Source organism: Juglans microcarpa x Juglans regia, chromosome 8S (assembly GCF_004785595.1).
Source record: "Juglans microcarpa x Juglans regia isolate MS1-56 chromosome 8S, Jm3101_v1.0, whole genome shotgun sequence".
NCBI lineage: Eukaryota > Viridiplantae > Streptophyta > Magnoliopsida > Fagales > Juglandaceae > Juglans > Juglans microcarpa x Juglans regia.
In genome coordinates, this window is record NC_054609.1 from 832,546 (window position 1) to 853,470 (window position 20,925).

Consider the following 20,925-nt stretch of genomic DNA (forward strand, 5'->3'; position numbering starts at 1 on the left):
TTCTACCGGTAATTTTCTTTAGAATAATTCTACTTATCAACACTACATATTATACTTATTTATTTATCATTTTTACACACTATATATATTTTAATTTTTTTCCTATAACAAGTATGAGGTGTATAGATGATAAATAAAACAACTCAACTAGTTTAATAAGAATAAAATAAAATAAAAATAATAAAAAATAATTTTAAAATATATAAAGTGTGCGGCATGAGATAATGAGTAGCATCCCTCTTTTTACAAGTGGATACAACACCACCTTTGGGAAGAACTCCTCTAGAAAAAAAACATGATATTTCAGATGAGTTTCAATAAGGTTGTCATGCACTTCATGTAGTATATGCTACATAACCGTTCTAAATGTCCTTCTGGGGCTTGCCTGAAGAACCCAACAATGCTGGTTTCCTCAGCCAGTACTGACCAAATCTCTGCCTTGCATTCTCCTTGCAATCGAAATCAATCTTGTTCACGTACGCCTGCAGACATGCAGAAGGTTAATCTTACCCTTTCAATCCCTGTGTTTATGAATAATAGGGAACCAAGATTTGGGAATGCTTACTGATATAATTCCCCATAAGCCCCAAAAGAGATGATTTGCAAGAGTGTATTTCTCCACATCCTGGACAAACTGCTCCAATTTTGCATCACTGGGTTGGTTGCCTGTATACCAACGAAGGAGATGAGCAGTTTATGTGGAAAAATGTTGTCCGGATAATCTACTGTAGTTAGGAGAATGGTTTCTACAAGGTTTCACTCTTTACAAAAAATAAATAAATAATAAGAATATACAGCTTAAAACAGAGAACAAACCCTGATCTGTTTTACATAGCATTGCATCCGGCCAGTGATGGCGGACCAATGTTAAAAAGACTAGACTACCGACACCAGATCTGCAGTGTTACTTGAGACTGGTGGCCAAGCATTTTATGTTCAAGCTTCCACAGGCATATGACCTGAGCACAGACCAAATTGGCATTTACTTTCAAAACCAAAATTAGTTATCCACAGAAATTCATCAGTAAGGAGATGGACTCTCAGTTACATTGTAATTTGTAAGTTAAATAATGCAGAATCCCAAGCAAAGTTGATCGCTGGATTAGGAGTCCATACACCTATCATTCGCAGAAATCAACTGCACATGAATCCTAGATCTATAAAGAGTTTCAAACAGCTATAGGTGCTCTACCTTCACCAATACCAAAGATAATATGTGGAACTCATCCCAACCAATGCACTAGGAGGATAAAAGAGCTAAAATTAAACACAAATCCCAGATCCTTGTTTGTCATTCTAATCACTTGATTGAATGGGAACACTAATGGGCTAACCTGCAGAACTCAGATATATGCGGACAAATCTTTGGCGCTCCTCCAGATCTGATACCAAATGAAGGATGTATAAGGAACAACTTACACGTTTAAGTAAGGAAAGGGTAATTTTGGAGGCAGTGAGATACGCAGGAATGAATTTATATATGTTCTGTATATCAACACTTACCTGGGTATTGACTATAGTCTGAAACATAAGGTGTCTGAGAATTGTAATTCGCTGCCATTTCACAGAAATGATTTGCTATGTCATAAGCAATAGGGTTGTAACTTGCATACTCATAATCCTGCAAAAATGAGCAAAATAATACAAGGAATATAAATCTACTCGTTAAAATATAGTCGTCTTACGTTTATTCTACCACAAATCTATTTAATTTTTCAGTAACACAGATAAGTCAACGAATCCTGCGCTGCGTTGCTCAAAACATGTATGCACATAACCATGGATGAAGTGCCAAGCTAGAGATGTGGACAACTTGCTTGCAATCCAGAAAACTCATTTTCAAGGCATTGAAATTTTATGGGTGGTACAATTGTGAAAATCAAACAGTATTGTAATCAAATATGCTCATCTCCAAGTTCATTTTTTCTTTCAAAATCCAAGAAAAGCCCGTACTTGTTAAACTCCACCGATCTAAAGGTTAATATAGGTCTTACTTTTTAGATAAAAGGTACAAGAATAGATCCTATACAGGAACGAAGTAGTCTTGTGTCTATTGACTGGGGAGAAAGTGCAACAACAGCTGAGAACTGAAAGCCATAATGCAGAGTCCATAGGAAAATTACGATGAGAGTGAGTGATCTTGTCTCTTCGTCCATCATTATATTACCATAGTGCAGGTCATTGTGACAAAATCCAACCTCTTGATAATCCCGTGACAATTCTTTCTCTAGCATACTAATTTCCATCTCAAGAGTATCCAAGCAAAAGTCCTGTGTGTCATGGGAGGAACACAAACTTTTGGCCACACAAAGCCAGTTTCTGAGGAAGGAACAGATAGGGTATTAGATATCTTCATATTTGAGAGGGAACTCTTAACTAGTTTGAAGTATTCTTTAACTTCTGATAATAGATATCAATACCTCAGTCTGTCCCAAATGAGTAAATTCTTTGGACCAGGCACAGCAAGATTGTGGAACTCACTCATCTTAGCAGTTATGAGAGCAGAAATCTCAGGATCTCGTAGGTCAGCCGCTGATAGCGTCTGAAAATCACAAAAAAAAAAAAAAAAAAAAAAAAAGGAAAAACAGTCATAAAAAACAATCTTCTGCAAGGATAAGTAATGGGTGGGGTAATAGAACCGAGTCCTAAAGGTGCAAACTTCAAGTCAGGATTGAAGAAAATTAAAAAGGACTGAAATAACGGAGCAGGTGAACCTGACTTGAACCAGATACAGTTTCTCATATGGAATGCTTCTTGTTTAATTAAAATGTAAGTCAATTTACAAACTGCAATGCTATATATGTCGGTTGAGGTTGGAAACCATAAACAAGGCTTATAAACGGCATACCCTGACCAATACATAAATGGACAGTGCAAGAGGGGAGGATCAGCACCTAATTGACGAAAACAGCTCCTATCCAACAATTAATCAAACTGGTTGCTATAAGATTGATAGCGTTTGCTTTCATCTACATTAAAAGATAAGGTACTGATGGGCACTATGAGGTCTATATTTAGTGTAATTAATTCAAATTAATTGGATAAACGTTTTCTTATCATAATATTATCTAGTTATTTTTATTAATTTTTTAAAAAGGGAGTTTAGACCCCAAAAGTCATTACTATTGAAAATTAAACTTGACTCTATTGCTGAAACTGGAGGGTTACAATCGATCAGAATTTGGAGGGACTACAGTTATCCAAATTTAGCTTATCAACTGGATTTTTATTGAGAAATCTGTGGCCAATTAAGAAATCGTGAAAATCGAAAAGTGTCTTTTATTAGCATCTGTCCAGAGGACTTGGATAGCATTAGATGTCATTAATTTAGACTCTAGAATTTTCTTTTGAATTTTTATAGCCATGTACTCAAGCTATGATTCTGTGAATAGAATTGAGTGGTGTATTCCTCTTCCATTTTCCTCTTTCTTTGTGTATTTTGTCTCGATCTTGTTTCCAACAAAGTGTTATCAAATATCAAAGCATTGGTTCAAGAGAGAATGTCTTCTAAAGGAGCTACTCTTTCTTTCTGTTAAGAGGTGGCTTGAATTCAGATTGAACAGTGCATGTGTCGTAGGTTCGCTCGAGCGGAGGTTCACTCGGCTCGAGTGAAGTCAGACAGAGAGCTTCGCTCAAGCATCGCTCGACATTCAGCTCGAGCGATATGAAGACAGAGAGCTTCGCTCGACATTTGCTCAACACTCAGCTCGAGCGAATTCAGACAGAGAGCTTCGCTCAAGCATTGCTCGTATGTTGGCTTGAGCGAAGTGTACAAAACCTACGCTCGCTCGACGTTCGATCGAGCCAATGTTCACAGAAGTGAATTCTCACTTTTCCTATAAATACCAAACGGCGCCTCCCCTTTGTTTAAGACTTCAGAAATCACTTTTTGTCTAGTTTTTAGTGTTTTCTTGAGAGAGAAGTTTGGAGTGAGTTTGAGAGATAACTTCCTTGTGAAGTTTTGTTGTATTCATCTGTACTCCATCTTTGTTGATAGTGAAATCTCTGATACCGACCCCACCAGTGGACGTAGACTCATTTTGAGTCGAACCACTTAAATCTTGGTGTTCTTTCTGTGTGATTGTCATCAATTTCTTTTGTTTATTTCCGCTACTATACTTCGAGTTAATCTTAGATCTACAGTTATTCCCAACACTTTCCAATACCCACAACTCACCAAGCTCAATTATGAGAATTGGGCAATTCGAATGAAGGCTATCCTTGGTTCCCAAGGATTATGGGAGATTGTTGAGAAAGGTTTTGTTGAACCTCAAAATGAGGAGTTTTTGAATCAACCCCAAAATGAAGCCTTGGAGAAAGAGAGGAAGAAAGATCAATGTGCGCTCACCATATTCATCAAGGCTTAGATGATGACATGTTCGAGAAGGTTGCCAACGAAACAAACTCCAAGCAAGCATGGGATACTCTTCAAAATTCCGTCATGGGAGTTGAAAAACTGAAGAAAGTGCGTCTTCAAACTCTAAGGGCTAAGTTTGAATCTCTTTCAATGAAAGAGAGTGAATCCATTTCAGATTACTTCACAAGAGTCTTGGCGGTGGTGAATCAACTGAAGAGGCTAGGAGAAAAATTAGAAGATGTTCGTATTGTTAAGAAGATTCTTTGCTCTCTCAACTTCAAATTCGACCATATAGTGGTAGCCATTGAAGAATCTAAAGGTTTGGAAGTCGTGTCCATCGACGAATTAAATGGATCCTTATGGGCTTATGAAGAAAGAATGAACCGAGGCAAGCAAGACCAAGTCGAGCAAGCCTTGCAAGCAAAACTTTCATTGAAAGCTAAAGGAGAAGCTTATGAAATTATGAAAATGGTAGAAGAGGCCAAGGTCGTGGAAGAGGAAGAGGAGGAGGCAATCATGAAAGGTACAATGAGGTAAATAATGAAAAAGTCAAATTGAATGTTATTCTTGTGAAAAATATGGTCATCATTCTTGGGAGTGTCAAACCAAGAAAGTATAAGAAACAAAGCTCATTTTGCACAGGGAAGATGTGGAGGAGCCCGCATTATTCCTTACGCTTAAGGAAGAACCCAATGGTGAGAAGAGTATGTGGTACCTAGATAATGGAGCTAGCAACAACATGACAGCCGATAGAAGCAAATTTGTAGAACTTGACACCAAAGTGACAGGCCATGTGCGCTTTGGTGATATATCAAAGGTGGAGATTAAAGGCAAAGGCACAATTTTGTTTGAGGTAAAGAACAGGAGCCATAAGATTCTTCATAATGTTTATTACATTCCTAAGATGAAAAAATAATATTTTGACGATTGGGCAACTTATGGAGAATGGTTGCAAAATAAACACGGAAGATTGCTTTCTTTGGCTTAGAGATAAAGGAGGGAATCTTATTGCTAAGGCTTCTATGATAAGAAATCGCATGTTCTTGTTGGATATGAAGACCATCGGAGCCATGTGTTTAAAGACTTGTGTTAAAGATCCATCATGGATTTGGCACATGAGATATGGCATCTAAATTTTGGGGGGCTTAGAGATTTGAGAGCGAAGAAGTTGGAGAAAGGTATTCCAACAATTGAACACCCTGATCATTTATGTGAAGCTTGCTTACTAGGCAAGCAGTCAAGAAAGAGTTTTCCCAAGCAATCCAATTCAAGAGCCATTTCAACTTATTCATGCATATGTTTGTGGTCCAATCAAGCCCTCATCTCATGGTAAAAGCTCTTATTTTTTGCTTTTTATTGATGACTATTCATGAAAAACGTGGGCTTATTAATTGAAGGCGAGGATTTTGAGGCATTCAAAAAGTTCAAAGCTTGTGTTGAAAAAGAATGTGGCTACGAGATCAAATCTCTAAGAAAAGATAGAGGTGGAGAGTTCACTTCCAACGAATTCAAGGCCTTTTGTGAGACACATGGAATTCGTCGTCCCTTGACCACTCCTAGATCACCCCAACAAAATTTCTACCTTCTTTATATTACTAGGGTCTCAGCATAACTATATATATAGATACCCACCATGCACGGCTCCTTCCACTAGGGTTTTCAGCAGCAACACGACCCGCAGAAAACCACTGAGAGTTTTCTACCTTCTTTAGATTTAATCACAATTATGCCCCTTTAAGTCACAATCCAAGGCAGATGCGTTTTGAATGGGAAGTTTAGGTTGGGCCTTTTTTTTTACGATGTGCCTCAGTTGGACTACAAAAAAATTATTATGTTATTTTAAGTGGGTTTCGTCTCAATTTAAATTCATCTAAAAATTTATTTAACAGTAAATATTTAAGGGTTTAAATTTTATTATCTAATATTAAATTTTCATAGTTAGATTTTAGAAGTAAGTAATTTAGAGTTAATTTCCTTAGTCGGAAGAATTAAGTGAATATTGACGAATTTGAGAAGTAATGATATTTTAGGATTAAAAGAATTTTAAAGATTTAGAAAAATATATTATTTTAGCATTTCAAGTTTTAAGGATCGAAATACGCGTTCGATCGAAAATTTACGGAAGCTAGGTGACTATTGATTTTCGATTGACACAGTTGTAAGGAAATTCAAAGAAATTAAAAAGTCCAATTAAGCGGGATTCATATGCTAAATTTTGCATAAAATAAAATGAACTGAGACCAATTTTGAAAAAATATGCACGTTTTGTTATGAAAAGAAATTTTAAGCGGCCTCAGTTATTTGTTCTAAATTACTCATTAATCATTGTATAAGAAGAAAGTATTTTCAGTCATGATTGGTGTATACATGAGCTATTTTGACATTTTATTTATGAACTGTGCAAAAGAGAGCGAACATGAAAATTTGTGCATAAATTATATTTTGTGATCTAATTATGTTTTGTTCTGAAAATATTTTATACTCTGATATAATATGATGTGATTTCTGAGATCTCTGACATGACATTCTGTTTTTGTTCCGTTCTGATCTTACCGTAAGTGTAAAATTGTGGCCTCTATTCGGATTGGTACCAATTTTTTTATTTCTGGTTCACCTACTTTGGAAACATAATGGTTTTCTGCATGGTTTTTCCTATGTACACACTCGGGGCTCCGAGAATAATAGGGAGAAGATTCACATTCTGTTTCTGCTTGGTTGGCCGTCGAGGTTTGCACAACTCTACCATGGAGATTAAACATAGATTTTTGTTCTGATATAATGTTTCAATTATGTTGTGCTAAAAAAATTTTGAATAAGAATATTTTTGAACTTTTGCTCTGATATTTTTTATAACATGTTTTGATTCTGCATTCTGAAAACAAAGATATTTTGTTCTGCATTCTGAACCCTGTAAATACTCATATTTACATACTAGTATATATTCTCTACTTACTGAGTTGTTGATAACTCATCCTTTATCTCTACAACATTTTTTAGATAAAGTGAATGCTTAGATTAAGGATCGAGAATAGAAAGTGAGTACAAGATTGCTAAGTGTAGGGAATAAGTACTGAAATTATTGAAAGGTTATTATTTTGAGTCTTATTTGGTAGTGTTATTATTTTATGTTGTTTGGGTATTTTGAGTCATGGATATTTTCGAGCCTTTGTAGAGATTTTAATTTATTCTATAGAAGTAGTTATTTTCTGTTCATATGGAGGAACATGAATATTTGTGTTAAATAAATAAGTTAATATTTTATAGTCTCTGGTTATTTATAAATGTGTTCTTGGAGATGATTTTAGAAAACAAGAAGCTAACTCTCCAGACCTCCGTGACTGGGGCATTACAAAGTCTATGCCAAAAGAGTTTTGGGCTGAAGTAGTTGCATGTGCAATTTATCTCTCTAATCGTTCACCTACCAAAAGTTTAAAGGATGTGACGCCCCAAGAAGCATGAAGTGGATGGAAGCCAAATGTGTCACACTTGCGAGTCTTTGGGTCTATTGCCTATGTTCAAGTTCCGGACCAAGAAAGATCAAAACTTGATTATAGGAGTAAGAAGTTTGTGTTTATCGGCTACAATGAGAACTCAAAAGGCTACAAGTTTTTCAATCCAAGCAACAACAAAGTCATGATTAGTATAGATGTTGAATTTAAAAAAGATGCAACATGGGATTGGAGTACACAGAATGAAACTGCTTATGATTTTCTCCCCTATTTTGATGAAGAAGAAACTCTAGTACAAGGAGCCCAAGGCGAAATTTTACCTGCAACAACGCCAACATTGTCCTCTGTAGCATCATCTTCTCCTTCATTTAGCTCAAGTGAAGGCCCTTGTATATATCGAAGCCTTATAGATCTCTATGAAGACATTGAAAGGCCAGAATATGAGAATTTATTATGCTTATACTCTAGTGATGTGCCTTTGAGTTTTGAATAAGCTATAAAAGATAAGAAATGGATACGAGCCATGGAGGAGGAAAGTCAAGCCATTAAGAAGAATGACACTTGGGAGCTTGCTTCACTTCTAAGTGGCAATCAAGCGATTGGAGTCAAATGAGTGTATAAAGTTAAGAAGAATTCCAAGGGTGAAGTAGAAAGATACAAGGTAAGACTCGTTGCAAAGGATTACAAGCAAAAACAAGGCATTGACTATGAAGAGGTTTTTGCTCCTGTTGCCAGTTTGGAGACAATCCAACTACTACTATCACTTGCAGCACATAATCAATGGAAGATCCCTCTCAGATGGATGTTAAGTTCATTTTCCTAAATAGTCATCTTAAGGAAGAGGTATATATTGAACAGTCTTCAAGCTTTGTTATTGAAGGCTATGAAGACAAGGTGCTTAGGTTAAAAAAGACCTTATATGGATTAAAGCAAGCTCCATGAGCTTGGAATAGTCGTCTTGATAAGTATTTTAAAGAGAATGGCTTCACTAGATGCATTCATAAATATGCACTCTATGTGAAAAATGAACAGGAAGATCTATTATTTCTTTGTGTCTATGTGGATGATCTTATATTCATAAGAAACAAACAAATGATGTTTGAAGATTTTAAGAAGACTATGGCTCAAGAGTTTGAGATGAGTGATATGAGACTCATGTCCTATTATTTGGGAATTGAAGTTAAGCAAATGTAGGATGGGATTTTCATCTCACAAGAAGCCTATACAAAGGAAGTGCCAAAGAAGTTCAACATGTTGGATTGCAATCCCATCAACATGCCCATGGAGTGTAGAGTTAAACTTTCAAAACGGAGGAAGTGCTACAAAAAGTTGATCCAACATTGTTCAGAAGTCTTGTTGGAAGCTTAAGATATTTGACTTGTATCACACCTAAAATTGTATTTTCAGTTGGACTTGTGACTCGTTTTATGAAAAATTCATCTAAGACACACATGAAGTCAGCCAAGAGAATTCTTCGTTATCTTAAAGGCACTCTTGATTGTGGAGTTTTTTTATTCAGCTTCAAATAAGTTCAAGTTAATGGGCTATTGCGATAACGATTATGCTAGAGATATTGATGATAAGAAGAGTACTACTGGTGTTTTCTTTTTGGGAAATAATGCAATTTCCTATGTTCTAAGAAACAACTCATAGTCACTATTTCAACTTGTGAAGCTGAGTATGTTGCTGCTACTGCTTGTGCTTGTCATGCAATTTGGTTAAATGTATTGTTGAAGGAACTCCATTTTGAGCAAAGTGAAGCTACCAAGTTTATGATAGACAATAAGTCTGCCATTGCTCTAGCAAAGAACCCAGTGTTTCATGATTGAAGCAAGCATATTGAGACAAAGTATCATTTTATTCAACAATGCATTGAGAACATGCACGTAAAGGCAAAGTATGTGAAATCATTTGATCAAGTTACTGATATTTTCACAAAGCCTTTCAACTATGATACATTTAAGAAGTTAAGGATGATGATCGATGTTGGAAAGATATCAAGTTTAAGGGGGATTGTTGAAAATTAAACTTGACTTTATTGCTGAAACTGAAGGGTTACTTTTGATCAAAATTTGAAGGGGGCTACAGTTATCCAAATTTAGCTTATTAATTGCATTTTTTTTTTTTTTTGAGAAAGTTATGGCCAATTAAGAAATCATGAAAATCGAAAAGTGTGTCTTTTATTAGCATGTGGTTGTGTTAAACGTTCAGTGGACTTGAATAGCATTAGATGTCATTAATTTAGACTCTAGAATTTTTCTTTTGAATTTGTATAGCCATGTACTCAAACCATGATTATGTGAATAGAATTGAGTATCCCTCTTTCTTTATCTGTTTTGTCCCCATCTTGTTTCAAACGATTACTTCACAATCAAAAATAGATGGCCAAGCTTTCTTAGCATAGTGATTTAGCTTTCTACGTCATTTTGCCCCCACTTAGGAGTGTAAAATTTAACCGAAAAAGGGGATCGGACCAGCCCGAAATGGTGAAACTAGTTTTGGACCAGTTCTCTTAGTTCCAAAACCGGCCGGTTCCAGTTCTATGCTTTTTAGGACCGGACCGATTCACTATTTTATATATTTTAAATTAATTTTTTAATATTATATATAATAATATAAATTATAATTATATATAAGATAATATTATTATAGTTTATAACATAAAATTTTAATCTTTAAGTATGAAAATTTATTTGATATATGCTTTAAACATAAAGTATATATATTTATAACATTTTATGGCCTAACAAATTTATATTTTATTAAAACCAAAAAATCGGAAGTACTAGTTTAAGATGTTAATCGGTACGTAATCAGTTTTCAAAAATTTAAAATCGGTGCATACTGGTTTAGTCCTAAATTTTATCCAAAATCGAACCGGACTGGTTATGCACCTACCCGCACTGAATCAATTCTGAAGGTGCATTTACAATCTATAAATAATTTTTTTAATTTAAATAGTAATGATTAAAGCATGAATAATGAAGTCAACACAAGAAGATAATCGTTCAAGCGCACATATTCTAACCATGTTCTCGCAACTTAGCATAATATTCAAAACAAAACACAATAATTTCTCAATAACATATATAATCATAGGCTTCAAAAACATGATCAAGAAATATATATAACCATTAAGCATCTGTAAAATACATACCCTGGCATGAATGAATTCCTCAACCCGCCCATCTGGAAACAGGCCGAGAAGGCGAGGCCCCTTCCCCTGCTTCGAAATGCACTCGAGCGTCCTAATCTCATCGTCCCTGTTAAAGAAAACCTCCATACCTTCACCATAGACACGAACCAAGACCTTTCTCCCAACCCCACCATTCTTTACCGGCCAGTTTATCTGGTAAACCTCATTTGTCATTGCACCGCTCAATTTTATCACCTCCAACGCCTCCAAATCATCCATCACATCCCCCCAGTTTGCTGCCACCGATCGAAGTACTTTCTTTAGTTCCTCTGGAAGATAATCTTCGACAAAACCCCTTGTCGTTATGCCCATTGCGCTTCAATTCTATAAGCCAAAATTGTCGCAATGTTTAACCTCTGTAATACAGAAAATTACCATTTCTAAGCCATTTGTATCGAACGGAAAGGTTGTTTCGCATGGAGCTTAATCTCAACCTTAAGATTCAGCAACTTGAGAAAAATATTGTTTCATCAACCTTAAACTATAAAGCAACAAATCATGGATAAAGTTCAAAAGAAAAGAATAACATGATGAAATGGAGTTCAGAGAGAGATTCGAAACAAAAGCAGAATGGAATTGAAACTCACCCCAGAAGGTAGATGAAAAGGCTGTCTAGCCTTCGAAAGAACAGCTAGAGGAGTTTTGCAAGGGCGGTGCTAGAGTTGTTATGAGCTTTATCGAAACAACAAAATCAAATTCAAGCATGCACGTTGAAAGTTTTGCTGTTGAAAGAATTAAAAAAGACCAAGAACGTGCTTTTCTTTCTTCGACGCAGCCAGCAGTATAATATAAGAGAATATTTCAACTGGATGATACTGCCACGCATTGTCATTACCAATGTTGGTTGCCACGTGTACGAGACCCAGATTGTGTTGGTTGACTACTACTTTTATATATGAAAAGAAATACCAAAATCACAAAAGCACTACCTAGTAGTACGTACTGCCAGGTTTGCTTTATTACGGGACAACCTCAACGTCAGGAAACTCCCGTTGAGTTTGCGGGGGATACTGAGACAGCTATAAAATCATTTAAGAGTAAGTCCATATGCAACAACTCAACAGACCCAAGAATTCAAGATTCAAAGGACTCTGCAGCAAATTCAAACCAAAATGTTAAAGATAACAATAGATAGTGTTTCGATAGCATCTCATGAGGTCTATCTTAGTGTTTGAATTTTTCTTATTATATTCTTTCCTAATGCATATGTCTATCCTCTTATAAATTTACATCGTTATTTTTTAAATGTAACTATAGGGCCTGAAAGTAGGAAGATGTAAGATATCTGGCATACCTAATGAACTTAATAAGAGCAAGAGGGATAAAAAGGAAACAAAACATACAGTCGCCAGAAAAGAGAAAAGAAGCATAAAACTGTAAAAATGAGAGAAGAAGATAATAGAACTCAAAGATAGAAAGGGAAATCAAATACAAAACAAGGGCAAAAATGAGAAAAAAAATTAGACGAAGGCAACAAACCAATGATAGAAAAGCAAGGGATAAAAATGGAAATAGAAATGGACGAATGCAGCAAGCCAGAAATGCAAGGAGAAAACAAATAGAAAAGAAGCAAAAGGAAAATGAACAGAACTTAGGGGCAAAAATGAAAAATAAAATGGAGGAAGTGCTACTTTCTTCGTCGACATTGACACTTATTATATATAAGATATATATTTGTAAAGGGTTTGTAATGCTAAATTACTAAACTTAATTAATAACATGAGAAATATCGGTTACAAGTCTTTAATAAATAAGTTTCGTGTAAATCTTTTTATAAAAATATAGATCCCATTAAAAAAATTTTTTAAAACTATTTATGATGAGGTCAACTGTTTTATAAAAAATTTACGTGAGACTTATCTATTAAAATTTGTATATATTATTTCTCTTATACTGCATCAGCTCCGGTTTGGATCGGAAACCGGGGCTAATGCAACCACTCGTATTCTCTCTGCCTCTGATTTTGTATCCGTAAAGACAAAATTTTCTTGCTTATTATATTTCTGTCTCAGACTCTCGTAACAAAACTTTATTTATTTTTTTCACTCACTTGTCCACTGATTTGACACTTTTGTGAAAATCTAGTTTGTTGTTATTTTCAAAAAATTATATCCAATGTGTGATTTAACAGTAATTTTACGGTAATACGACTGAACCACCTATGAATTATCGAAGAAAATATAACTTTTTAGACATTGATATTAATTCTGGATAGATAGAACTTTTTTAGACATCGATATTCTCTCAAACTCTTTCTGTAAAATTATTTATTCACATCTTTCATAATACATTTTATAATAATATATTAAATGAGAGATAATTTTGTAAAGATAATTCCTTAAGACTGGTCCGGCTAATTTTGGTCAAATAACAGTCTATCAATCACATAGTTACACGTATGACTTTCACCACATTTATCCTAAATCAATATATATCAGAAAAGCAACAAAATCTTATACGTGATTTCAATGTATTACCTCTCGCACCCCCCTTTGTCGAATCTCATCACATAAGAAATCCATATGAATTGCACCCCCTTCGTCGAAGCTCAACCCGTAGGAAATCCCACGAATAGGTGTCGGCCCCTTCAGAACCCCTCTTCGTTGAAGCTCATAACAGAAAAATAAATGAAAGAAAAAAAAATTGTTGAGAAAACTCTGTCAACTGGAATCGAATTGGCAACGACTTTCCGATCAAGAAACTCTGCCAACTCACAGTTGAATGTTCCATCAGCACGGTGAAGAACTCGTACTAACAAATTATAGGATGCAAAATCTCTAACGACCCAATTGATCCTATGCATATGACAAACTCCACCATGCCCATAACAAAAAATTACGAAAATTGTAAGGCAAGGGTAGGAAACCACACGAAATTGTTGAGAGGTGAAGGAAAAATAAATGCAGTAAAAGAAGAAAGAAAAAGAGGTATTTCCAAATAAATATCAAAAATCGCGAAACCGAGTAAAGATTTTCAGCTCTACACCTTATTAAAGGCGAATTTCTCAAACTTTAGATTACCAGAACAAGAAATCAAAACCCCACTTCGAAGGATTGAAAGGAAGAAAGGAATTTGACCAGTCATTATCTATACTATCATATCGACTCATCATATCGACCATGTATAAACCATTACAGATATGGGCAACACTCTAAAAGAAAGAGCATAAGTGTAACTTTGGATAACTCAAATCATTCAAATAAAAGACAAAAATAAAACTTTGGCTTCCAAATGAGACTCCAATTTCCTGGAGCCAAAAATTTTGAATCTAGCACCAACATGGAAAAATATATAATCCAAATAAAACCATCGTCCAAATGATCATCATATAAACTTCATACTCCAAAATAACAACATATTACATGAAAAAAATAAGTAAACAAGACCAGAAAGTAGAGGAAAAGATACCAGACTGAATACCTTGGATTCATTTAGGTTGACTTCATTACTACCAGCCATGACTTACTCTCCCCCTTCTGCACCACCAAAGATTCAAATCCAGACCTGCACTTAAAACTCCACGAGCCCTTTAATGCTCATAATAGAACAAAGCTCTCAGAAGAACCAAATGCCTAGAGAAGGCTATATCTCTCAATCTCATCGTCTTGATTGCTTTGGACCTTCTTATCTACAGCGAGGAAGAGAAGGGCGGTAAGTTTACAAATTGGCACTTTTTGAGCTGCGTCGGCATCGGATTGAGATGCTTGCTTCGGCATCGAACTGAAGGCGGTGTACAGAAAGCAAGGAGGAAGAGAAGGGCAGAGGGCGGTGCAAATGAGAAAGGGGCTAGCAGCACATATGACCTTGATTCTCTATGGTGGAATGTATTTCTCTTACAGTGTTTTTTCTTACGTGGCTTGAGTTGAATGGAGTGCTGTTTTTGTAGGATTTACAGCCGGACCGTTGAGATGCGGTTCTGTTTTGTAAAACACTCAACTCTTTTTATGGGTACAAATCCTCTCAAACTCCAATGTTTCCAAATTCTACCGGTAGTTTGCTTTAAGGCCCTTGACTCCTTGTTGTCCCTCTCAAAGTTGGTGCCAGAAATTCTTTCCCGAACTTTGCTACTCATCATCTTATAAACTATATCATATTTTTTTATTTTTTAAAATGTTTTAGTTTTTTTTTATTCTTCTTAAATATATTGAATTCTTCTACTCATTATCTATATATCATACATTTGATAAGAGAAGAAAAAAGTTTGTTGCTTATTATATTTGAAAAAATCTTATTGCAAGCAAGTTGGTGCACCAATTCGTGCACCAATATCGATATATAATATATATGTTTAATGAAGCGATGTGAATTAAAGACGAAAATAATTTTTATGATATAAGAAATTTTTTTCTTTTCTCAAAATATTTTTTAAGATTTTTTTTTAAATTAAAAAAATTATCGATACGCGATATGATGCACGAACTCGTTTTTACTTAGCAAAACTCATTATATTTCTGTCTCAGACTCTCATAACAGAACTTTATTTATTTTTTCCACCCACTTGTCCGCTGAATATCAATGTCTAAAAAGTTATGTTTTCTTCGATAATTCACAGGTGGTTCAGTGCTACTGACGTAAAACCACTGTTAAATCACCCACTGGATATAATTTTTTGAAAATAACAACAAATTAGATCTTCACAAAAGTTCTGTTATCAGAGTCTCAGATAATTTTTACTAAATTATACATTTTATTTTTTTACTTCGTAATTAAGAAAATAGTTTTTTTATATATATATTTTTTAACACTTTTAAATAATTTTTTTTTTTAAGAAAGTCACATATCATTAAAAACACTTTAATCACGAAGTAAAAAAATAAAAAAATAAAAAAAAATGGCCAACAGGAGCTGAGAGCAGTGGACTAGCATTATTCATTCTTGATAGATAGAACCTTTTTTAGACATTAATATTCCCTCAAACTCTTTTTATGGGTACATAAAATCCTCTCAAACTCCAATGTTACATTACACACCACACCTATTTTAATTTTGTTTTTTCCTATAACAAGTATATGACGTATGGATGATAAGTAAAACAATTCAATTAGTTTAACAAGAATATGTAAAGTTTGCAGTGTGGGATGATGAGTAGCAACCATCTTCTACTTATCATCCCCACACACTACACCTATTTAAATTTTTTTTTTTTTATAACAAATATGTGGTATATGGATGATAAGTATAACAACTCAATTAGTTTAACAAGAATAAAATAAAATAAAAAATAATTTTAAAATATGTAAATTGTGTGGTGTGGGATGATAAATAGCATCCCTCTTTTTACAAGTAGATACAACACCACCTTTGGGAAAAACAACTCTAGAAAAAACATGATATTTCAGATGAGTTTCAGTAAGGTTGTCATGCACTTCATGTAGTATATATGCTACAGAACCGTTCTAAATGTCCTCCTGAGGCTTGCCTGAAGAACCCAACAATGCTGGTTTCCTCAGCCAGTACTGACCAAATCTCTGCCTTGCATACTCCTTGTAATCGAAATTAATCTTGTTCACGTAAGCCTGCAGACATGCAGAAGGTTAATCTTACCCTTTCAATCTCTCGTGTTTAGAATAATAGGGAAACGAGACTTGGGAATGCTTACTGATATAATTCCCCATAAGCCCCAAAAGAGATGATTTGCAAGAGTGTATTTCTCCACATCCTGGACGAACTGCTCCACTTTTGCGTCACTGGGTTGGTTGCCTGTATACCAACGAAGGAGATGAGCAGTTTATGTGGAAAAATGTTGTCCGGATAATCTACTATAGTTAGGAGAATGGTTTCTAAAAGGTTTCACTCTTTACAAAAAAAATTATAAGAACATACAGCTTAAATACAGCTTAAAACAGAGAACAAACCCTGATCTGTTTTACATAGCATTGCATCCGGCCAGTGATGGCGGACCAATGTTAAAAAGACTAGACTACCAAGTACCAACACCAGATCTGCAGTGTTCACAAAGTCACTTGAGACTGGTGGCCAAGCATTTTATGTTCAAGCTTCCACAGGCATATGACCTGAGCACAGACCAAATTGGCATTTACTTTCAAAACCAAAATTAGTTATCCACAGAAATTCATGTCAGTAAGGAGATGGACTCTCAGTTACATTGTAAGTTAAATAATGCAGAATCCCAAGCAAAATTGATCGCTGGATTAGGAGTCCATACACCTATCATTCGCAGAAATCAACTGCACATGAATCCTTGATCTATAAAGAGTTTCAAACACCTATAGGTGCTCTACCTGCACCAATACCAAAGATAACATGTGGAACTCATCCCAACCAATGCACTGGGCGGATTAAAGAGCTAAAAAAAAAACACAAATCCCAGATCCTTGTTTGTCATGCTAATCACTTGATTGAGTGGGACACTAATGGGCTAACCTGCAGAACTCAGATATATGCGGACAAATCTTTGGCGCTCCTCCAGATCTGATACCAAATGAATGATGCATTAGGAACAACTGACACTTTTAAGGAAAAGGTAATTTTTGAGGCAGTTAGATACGCATGAATGAATTTATATATGATCTGTATATGAACACTTACCTGGATATTGACTATAGTCTAAAACATGAGGTGTCTGAGAATGGTAATTTGCTGCCATTTCACAGAAATGATTTGCTATGTCATAAGCAATAGGGTTGTAACTTGCATACTCATAATCCTGCAAAAATGAGCAAAATAATACCAGGAATATAAATCTATTCGTTAAAATATAGTTGTCTTACGTTTATTCTACCACAAATCTATTTAATTTTTCAATGACACAGATAAGTCAATGAAGCCCGCGCTGCATTGCTCAAAACATGTATGCACATAACCATGGATGAAGTGCCAGGCTAGAGATGTGGACAACTTGCTTGCAATCCAGAAAACTCATTTTCAAGGCATTCAAAATTTTATGGGCGGTACAATTGTGATAATCAAACAGTATTGTAATCAAATATGCTTATCTCCCAGTTCATTTTTTCTTTCAAAATCCAAGAAAATCCCGTAGTTGTTAAACTCCACTGATCTAAAGGTTAATACAGGTCTTACTTTATAGATAAAAGGTACAAGAATAAATCCTATACAGGAACGAAGTAGTCTTGTGTTTATTAACTGGAGAGAAAGTGCAACAACAGCTGAGAACTGAGAGCCATAATGCAGAGTCCATAGGAAACTTACAATGAGAGTGAGTGATCTTGTCTCTTCGTCCATCATTATATTACCATATTGCAGGTCATTGTGACAAAATCCAACCTCTTGATAATCCTGTGACAACTCTTTCTCTAGCATACTAATTTCCATCCCAAGAGTATCCAAGCAAAAGTCCTGTGTGTCATGGGAGGAACACAAACTTTTGGCCACACAAAGCCAGTTTCTGAGGAAGGAACAGATAGGGTATTAGATATCTTCATATTTGAGAGGGAACTCTTAACTTGTTTGAAGTATTCTTTAAATTCTTATAATAGATATCAATACCTCAGTCTGTCCCAAATGAGTAAATTCTTTGGACCAGGCACAGGAAGATTGTGGAACTCTCTCATCTTAGCAGCTATGAGAGCAGAAATCTCAGGATCTCGTAGGTCAGCCGCTGATAGCGTCTGAAAATCACAAAAAAAAAAAAAAAAAAAAGGAAAAACAGTCATAAAAAATGATCTTCTGCAAGGATAAGTAATGGGTGGGGTAATAGAACCGAGTCCTCAGTGCTGCTTTTCCCTAAAGCACTTAGCTTTGCAACATCTTTCTAAAGGTGCAAACTTCAAGTCAGAATTGAAGAAATTTAAAAAGGACTGAAATAACGGAGCAGGTGAATCTGACTTGAACCAGATACAGTTTCTCATATGCAATGCTTCTTGTTTAATTAAAATGTAAGTCAATTTACAAACTACAATGCTATATATGTCGGTTGAGGTTGGAAACCATAAACAAGGCTTATAAACGGCATACCCTGACCAATGCATAAATGGACAGTGCAAGATGGGAGGATCAGCACCTAATTGACGAAAACAGCTCCTATCCAACAATTAATCAAACTGGTTGCTATAAGATTGATAACGTTTGCTGTCATCTACATTAAAAGATATGGTACTGATGGGCATTATGAGGTCTATATTTAGTGTAATTAATTCAAATTAATTGGATAAATTCTGACCAAAGGGACGAGCTTAAAGATTCTTGATTGATTGGGCTTTTCTTATCATAATATTATCTACTTATTTTTATTATTTTTTTTTTTAAAAAGAGTTCAGACCCTAAAAGTCATTACTTAACAATCAGAAAAGGATGGCCAAGCCTTCTCAGCATAGTGCTTTAGACTTTTTACATCACTTTGCCCCCCAATGAATCGATTCTAAAGGTTCATTTACAATCTATAAATAATTTGTTTAATTAAATAATAGTGATTAAAGCAGGAACAATGAAGTCAACACAAGAAGATAATCATTCAAGCGCACATATCCTAACCATGTTCTCACAACTTAGCATAATATTCAAAACAAAGCACAATAATTTCTCAATAACATATATAATCATAGGCTTCAAAAACATGATCAAGAAATATAATCATTCAGCATCTGAAATATACATACCCTGGCATGAATGAATTCCTCAACCCGCCCATCTGGAAACCGGCCGAGAAGGCGAGGCCCCTTCCCCTGCTTCGAAATGCACTCAAACGTCCTAATCTCATCATCCCTGTTGAAGAAAACCTCCACACCTTCGCCATAGACACGAACCAAGACCTTTCTACCAACCCCACTATTCTTTGCAGGCCAGTTTATCTGGTAAACCTCATTTGTCATTGCACCGTTCAATTTTATCACCTCCAACGCCTCCAAATCATCCATCACATCCCCCCAGTTAGCAGCGACCGATCGAAGTACTTTCTTTAGTTCCTCTGGAAGACGATCTTCGACAAAATCCCTTGTCGTTATGCCCATTGCGCTTCAATTCTATGAGCCAAAATTGTCGCAATGTTTAACCTGTAATACAGAAAATTACCATTTCTAAGCCATTTGTATCAAACGGAAAGGTTGTTTCGCATGGAGCTTAATCTCAACCTTAAGATTCAGCATCTTGAGAAAAATATTGTTTCATCAACCTTAAACAATAAAGCAACAAATCATGGAGAAAGTTCAAAAGAAAAGAATAACATGATGAAATGGAAGAACCCAGTACGAGAATATCTAGAGAACTCGAAAAAAAGATAATCGAAACAAAAGCAGAGTGGAATCGAAACTCACCAGAGAAGGTAGATGAAAAGGCTGTCCTTTGAAAGAACAGCTAGAGGAGTTTTGCAAGGGCGATGCTAGACTTGTTATGAGCTTTATCGAAACAACAAAATCAAATTCAAGCATGCACGTTGAAAGTTTTGCTGTTGAAAGAATTAAAAAAGAAAAAGAACCCGGAATCGACTATATTTTGGGATGTGATTGTGAATTTGTGAGAGCAAGACCAAGAACGTGCTTTTCTTTCGTTGCGGCAGACAGCAATATAATATAAGAAAATATTTCAACTGGATTATACTGCCACGCATTGTCTTTAGGAGCCATTGATATTACCAATATGGAGTTGCCACGTGTACGAGACCCAGTGCTTGTCAAATTGTGTTGGAGATTCTTGAACTGGTCTATACCCTACCGAACTGGAATTTGACCGTTTTCGAAACGCTAAAGTCAAGACCATTAAGTTCAAGTTCAAACTTCAATATATAAATCTGACGCCGAATTTGAAGACTTTTTTCGAGGGTAAAAAAAATTGAAGACTTTTAGAAAAGAGAGATTGTAATCTTATTTCGTATATCTATTTTTTTATTTAAAACTTTTGCGGTGGTCAGGATAATGGGTTAAATTGAGATGAGATTAAAGTTGAAAATTAAATAAAATATTATTATAATATTATTTTTATTTTAAAATTTAAAAAAGTTGAATAGTTTA

General features: G+C 35.2%; 1 protein-coding gene across 7 annotated transcripts; it reads right to left on the minus strand.

Annotated features, from left to right (window-relative positions):
• Positions 1–584: 584 nt before the first annotated feature.
• On the minus strand, positions 585–20,489 carry LOC121244995 (probable choline kinase 1). Of its 7 annotated transcripts, XR_005936519.1 has the most exons (10): positions 20,233–20,489; positions 19,579–19,971; positions 18,470–18,591; positions 18,173–18,368; positions 17,552–17,669; positions 17,387–17,434; positions 17,108–17,170; positions 16,858–17,016; positions 16,602–16,702; positions 16,490–16,518 (listed from the first exon to the last, which is right to left on the minus strand). XR_005936519.1 is itself a non-coding variant. In XM_041143258.1 (8 exons), the coding sequence occupies exons 2-8, from the start codon at positions 19,927–19,929 to the stop codon at positions 937–939; spliced, it is 921 nt and encodes a 306-aa protein (XP_040999192.1). In that variant the 5' UTR covers positions 19,930–19,971; positions 20,233–20,489; the 3' UTR covers positions 682–936. The 7 variants fall into 7 exon arrangements, 4 of the variants coding, with proteins under 4 accessions (XP_040999192.1, XP_040999191.1, XP_040999190.1 ...); XR_005936520.1 differs by lacking the exons at positions 16,490–16,518; positions 16,602–16,702; positions 16,858–17,016 and adding exons at positions 585–666; positions 817–959; XR_005936521.1 differs by lacking the exon at positions 17,108–17,170 and having other exon boundaries at positions 16,492–16,518; positions 20,233–20,488.
• Positions 20,490–20,925: the final 436 nt, after the last annotated feature.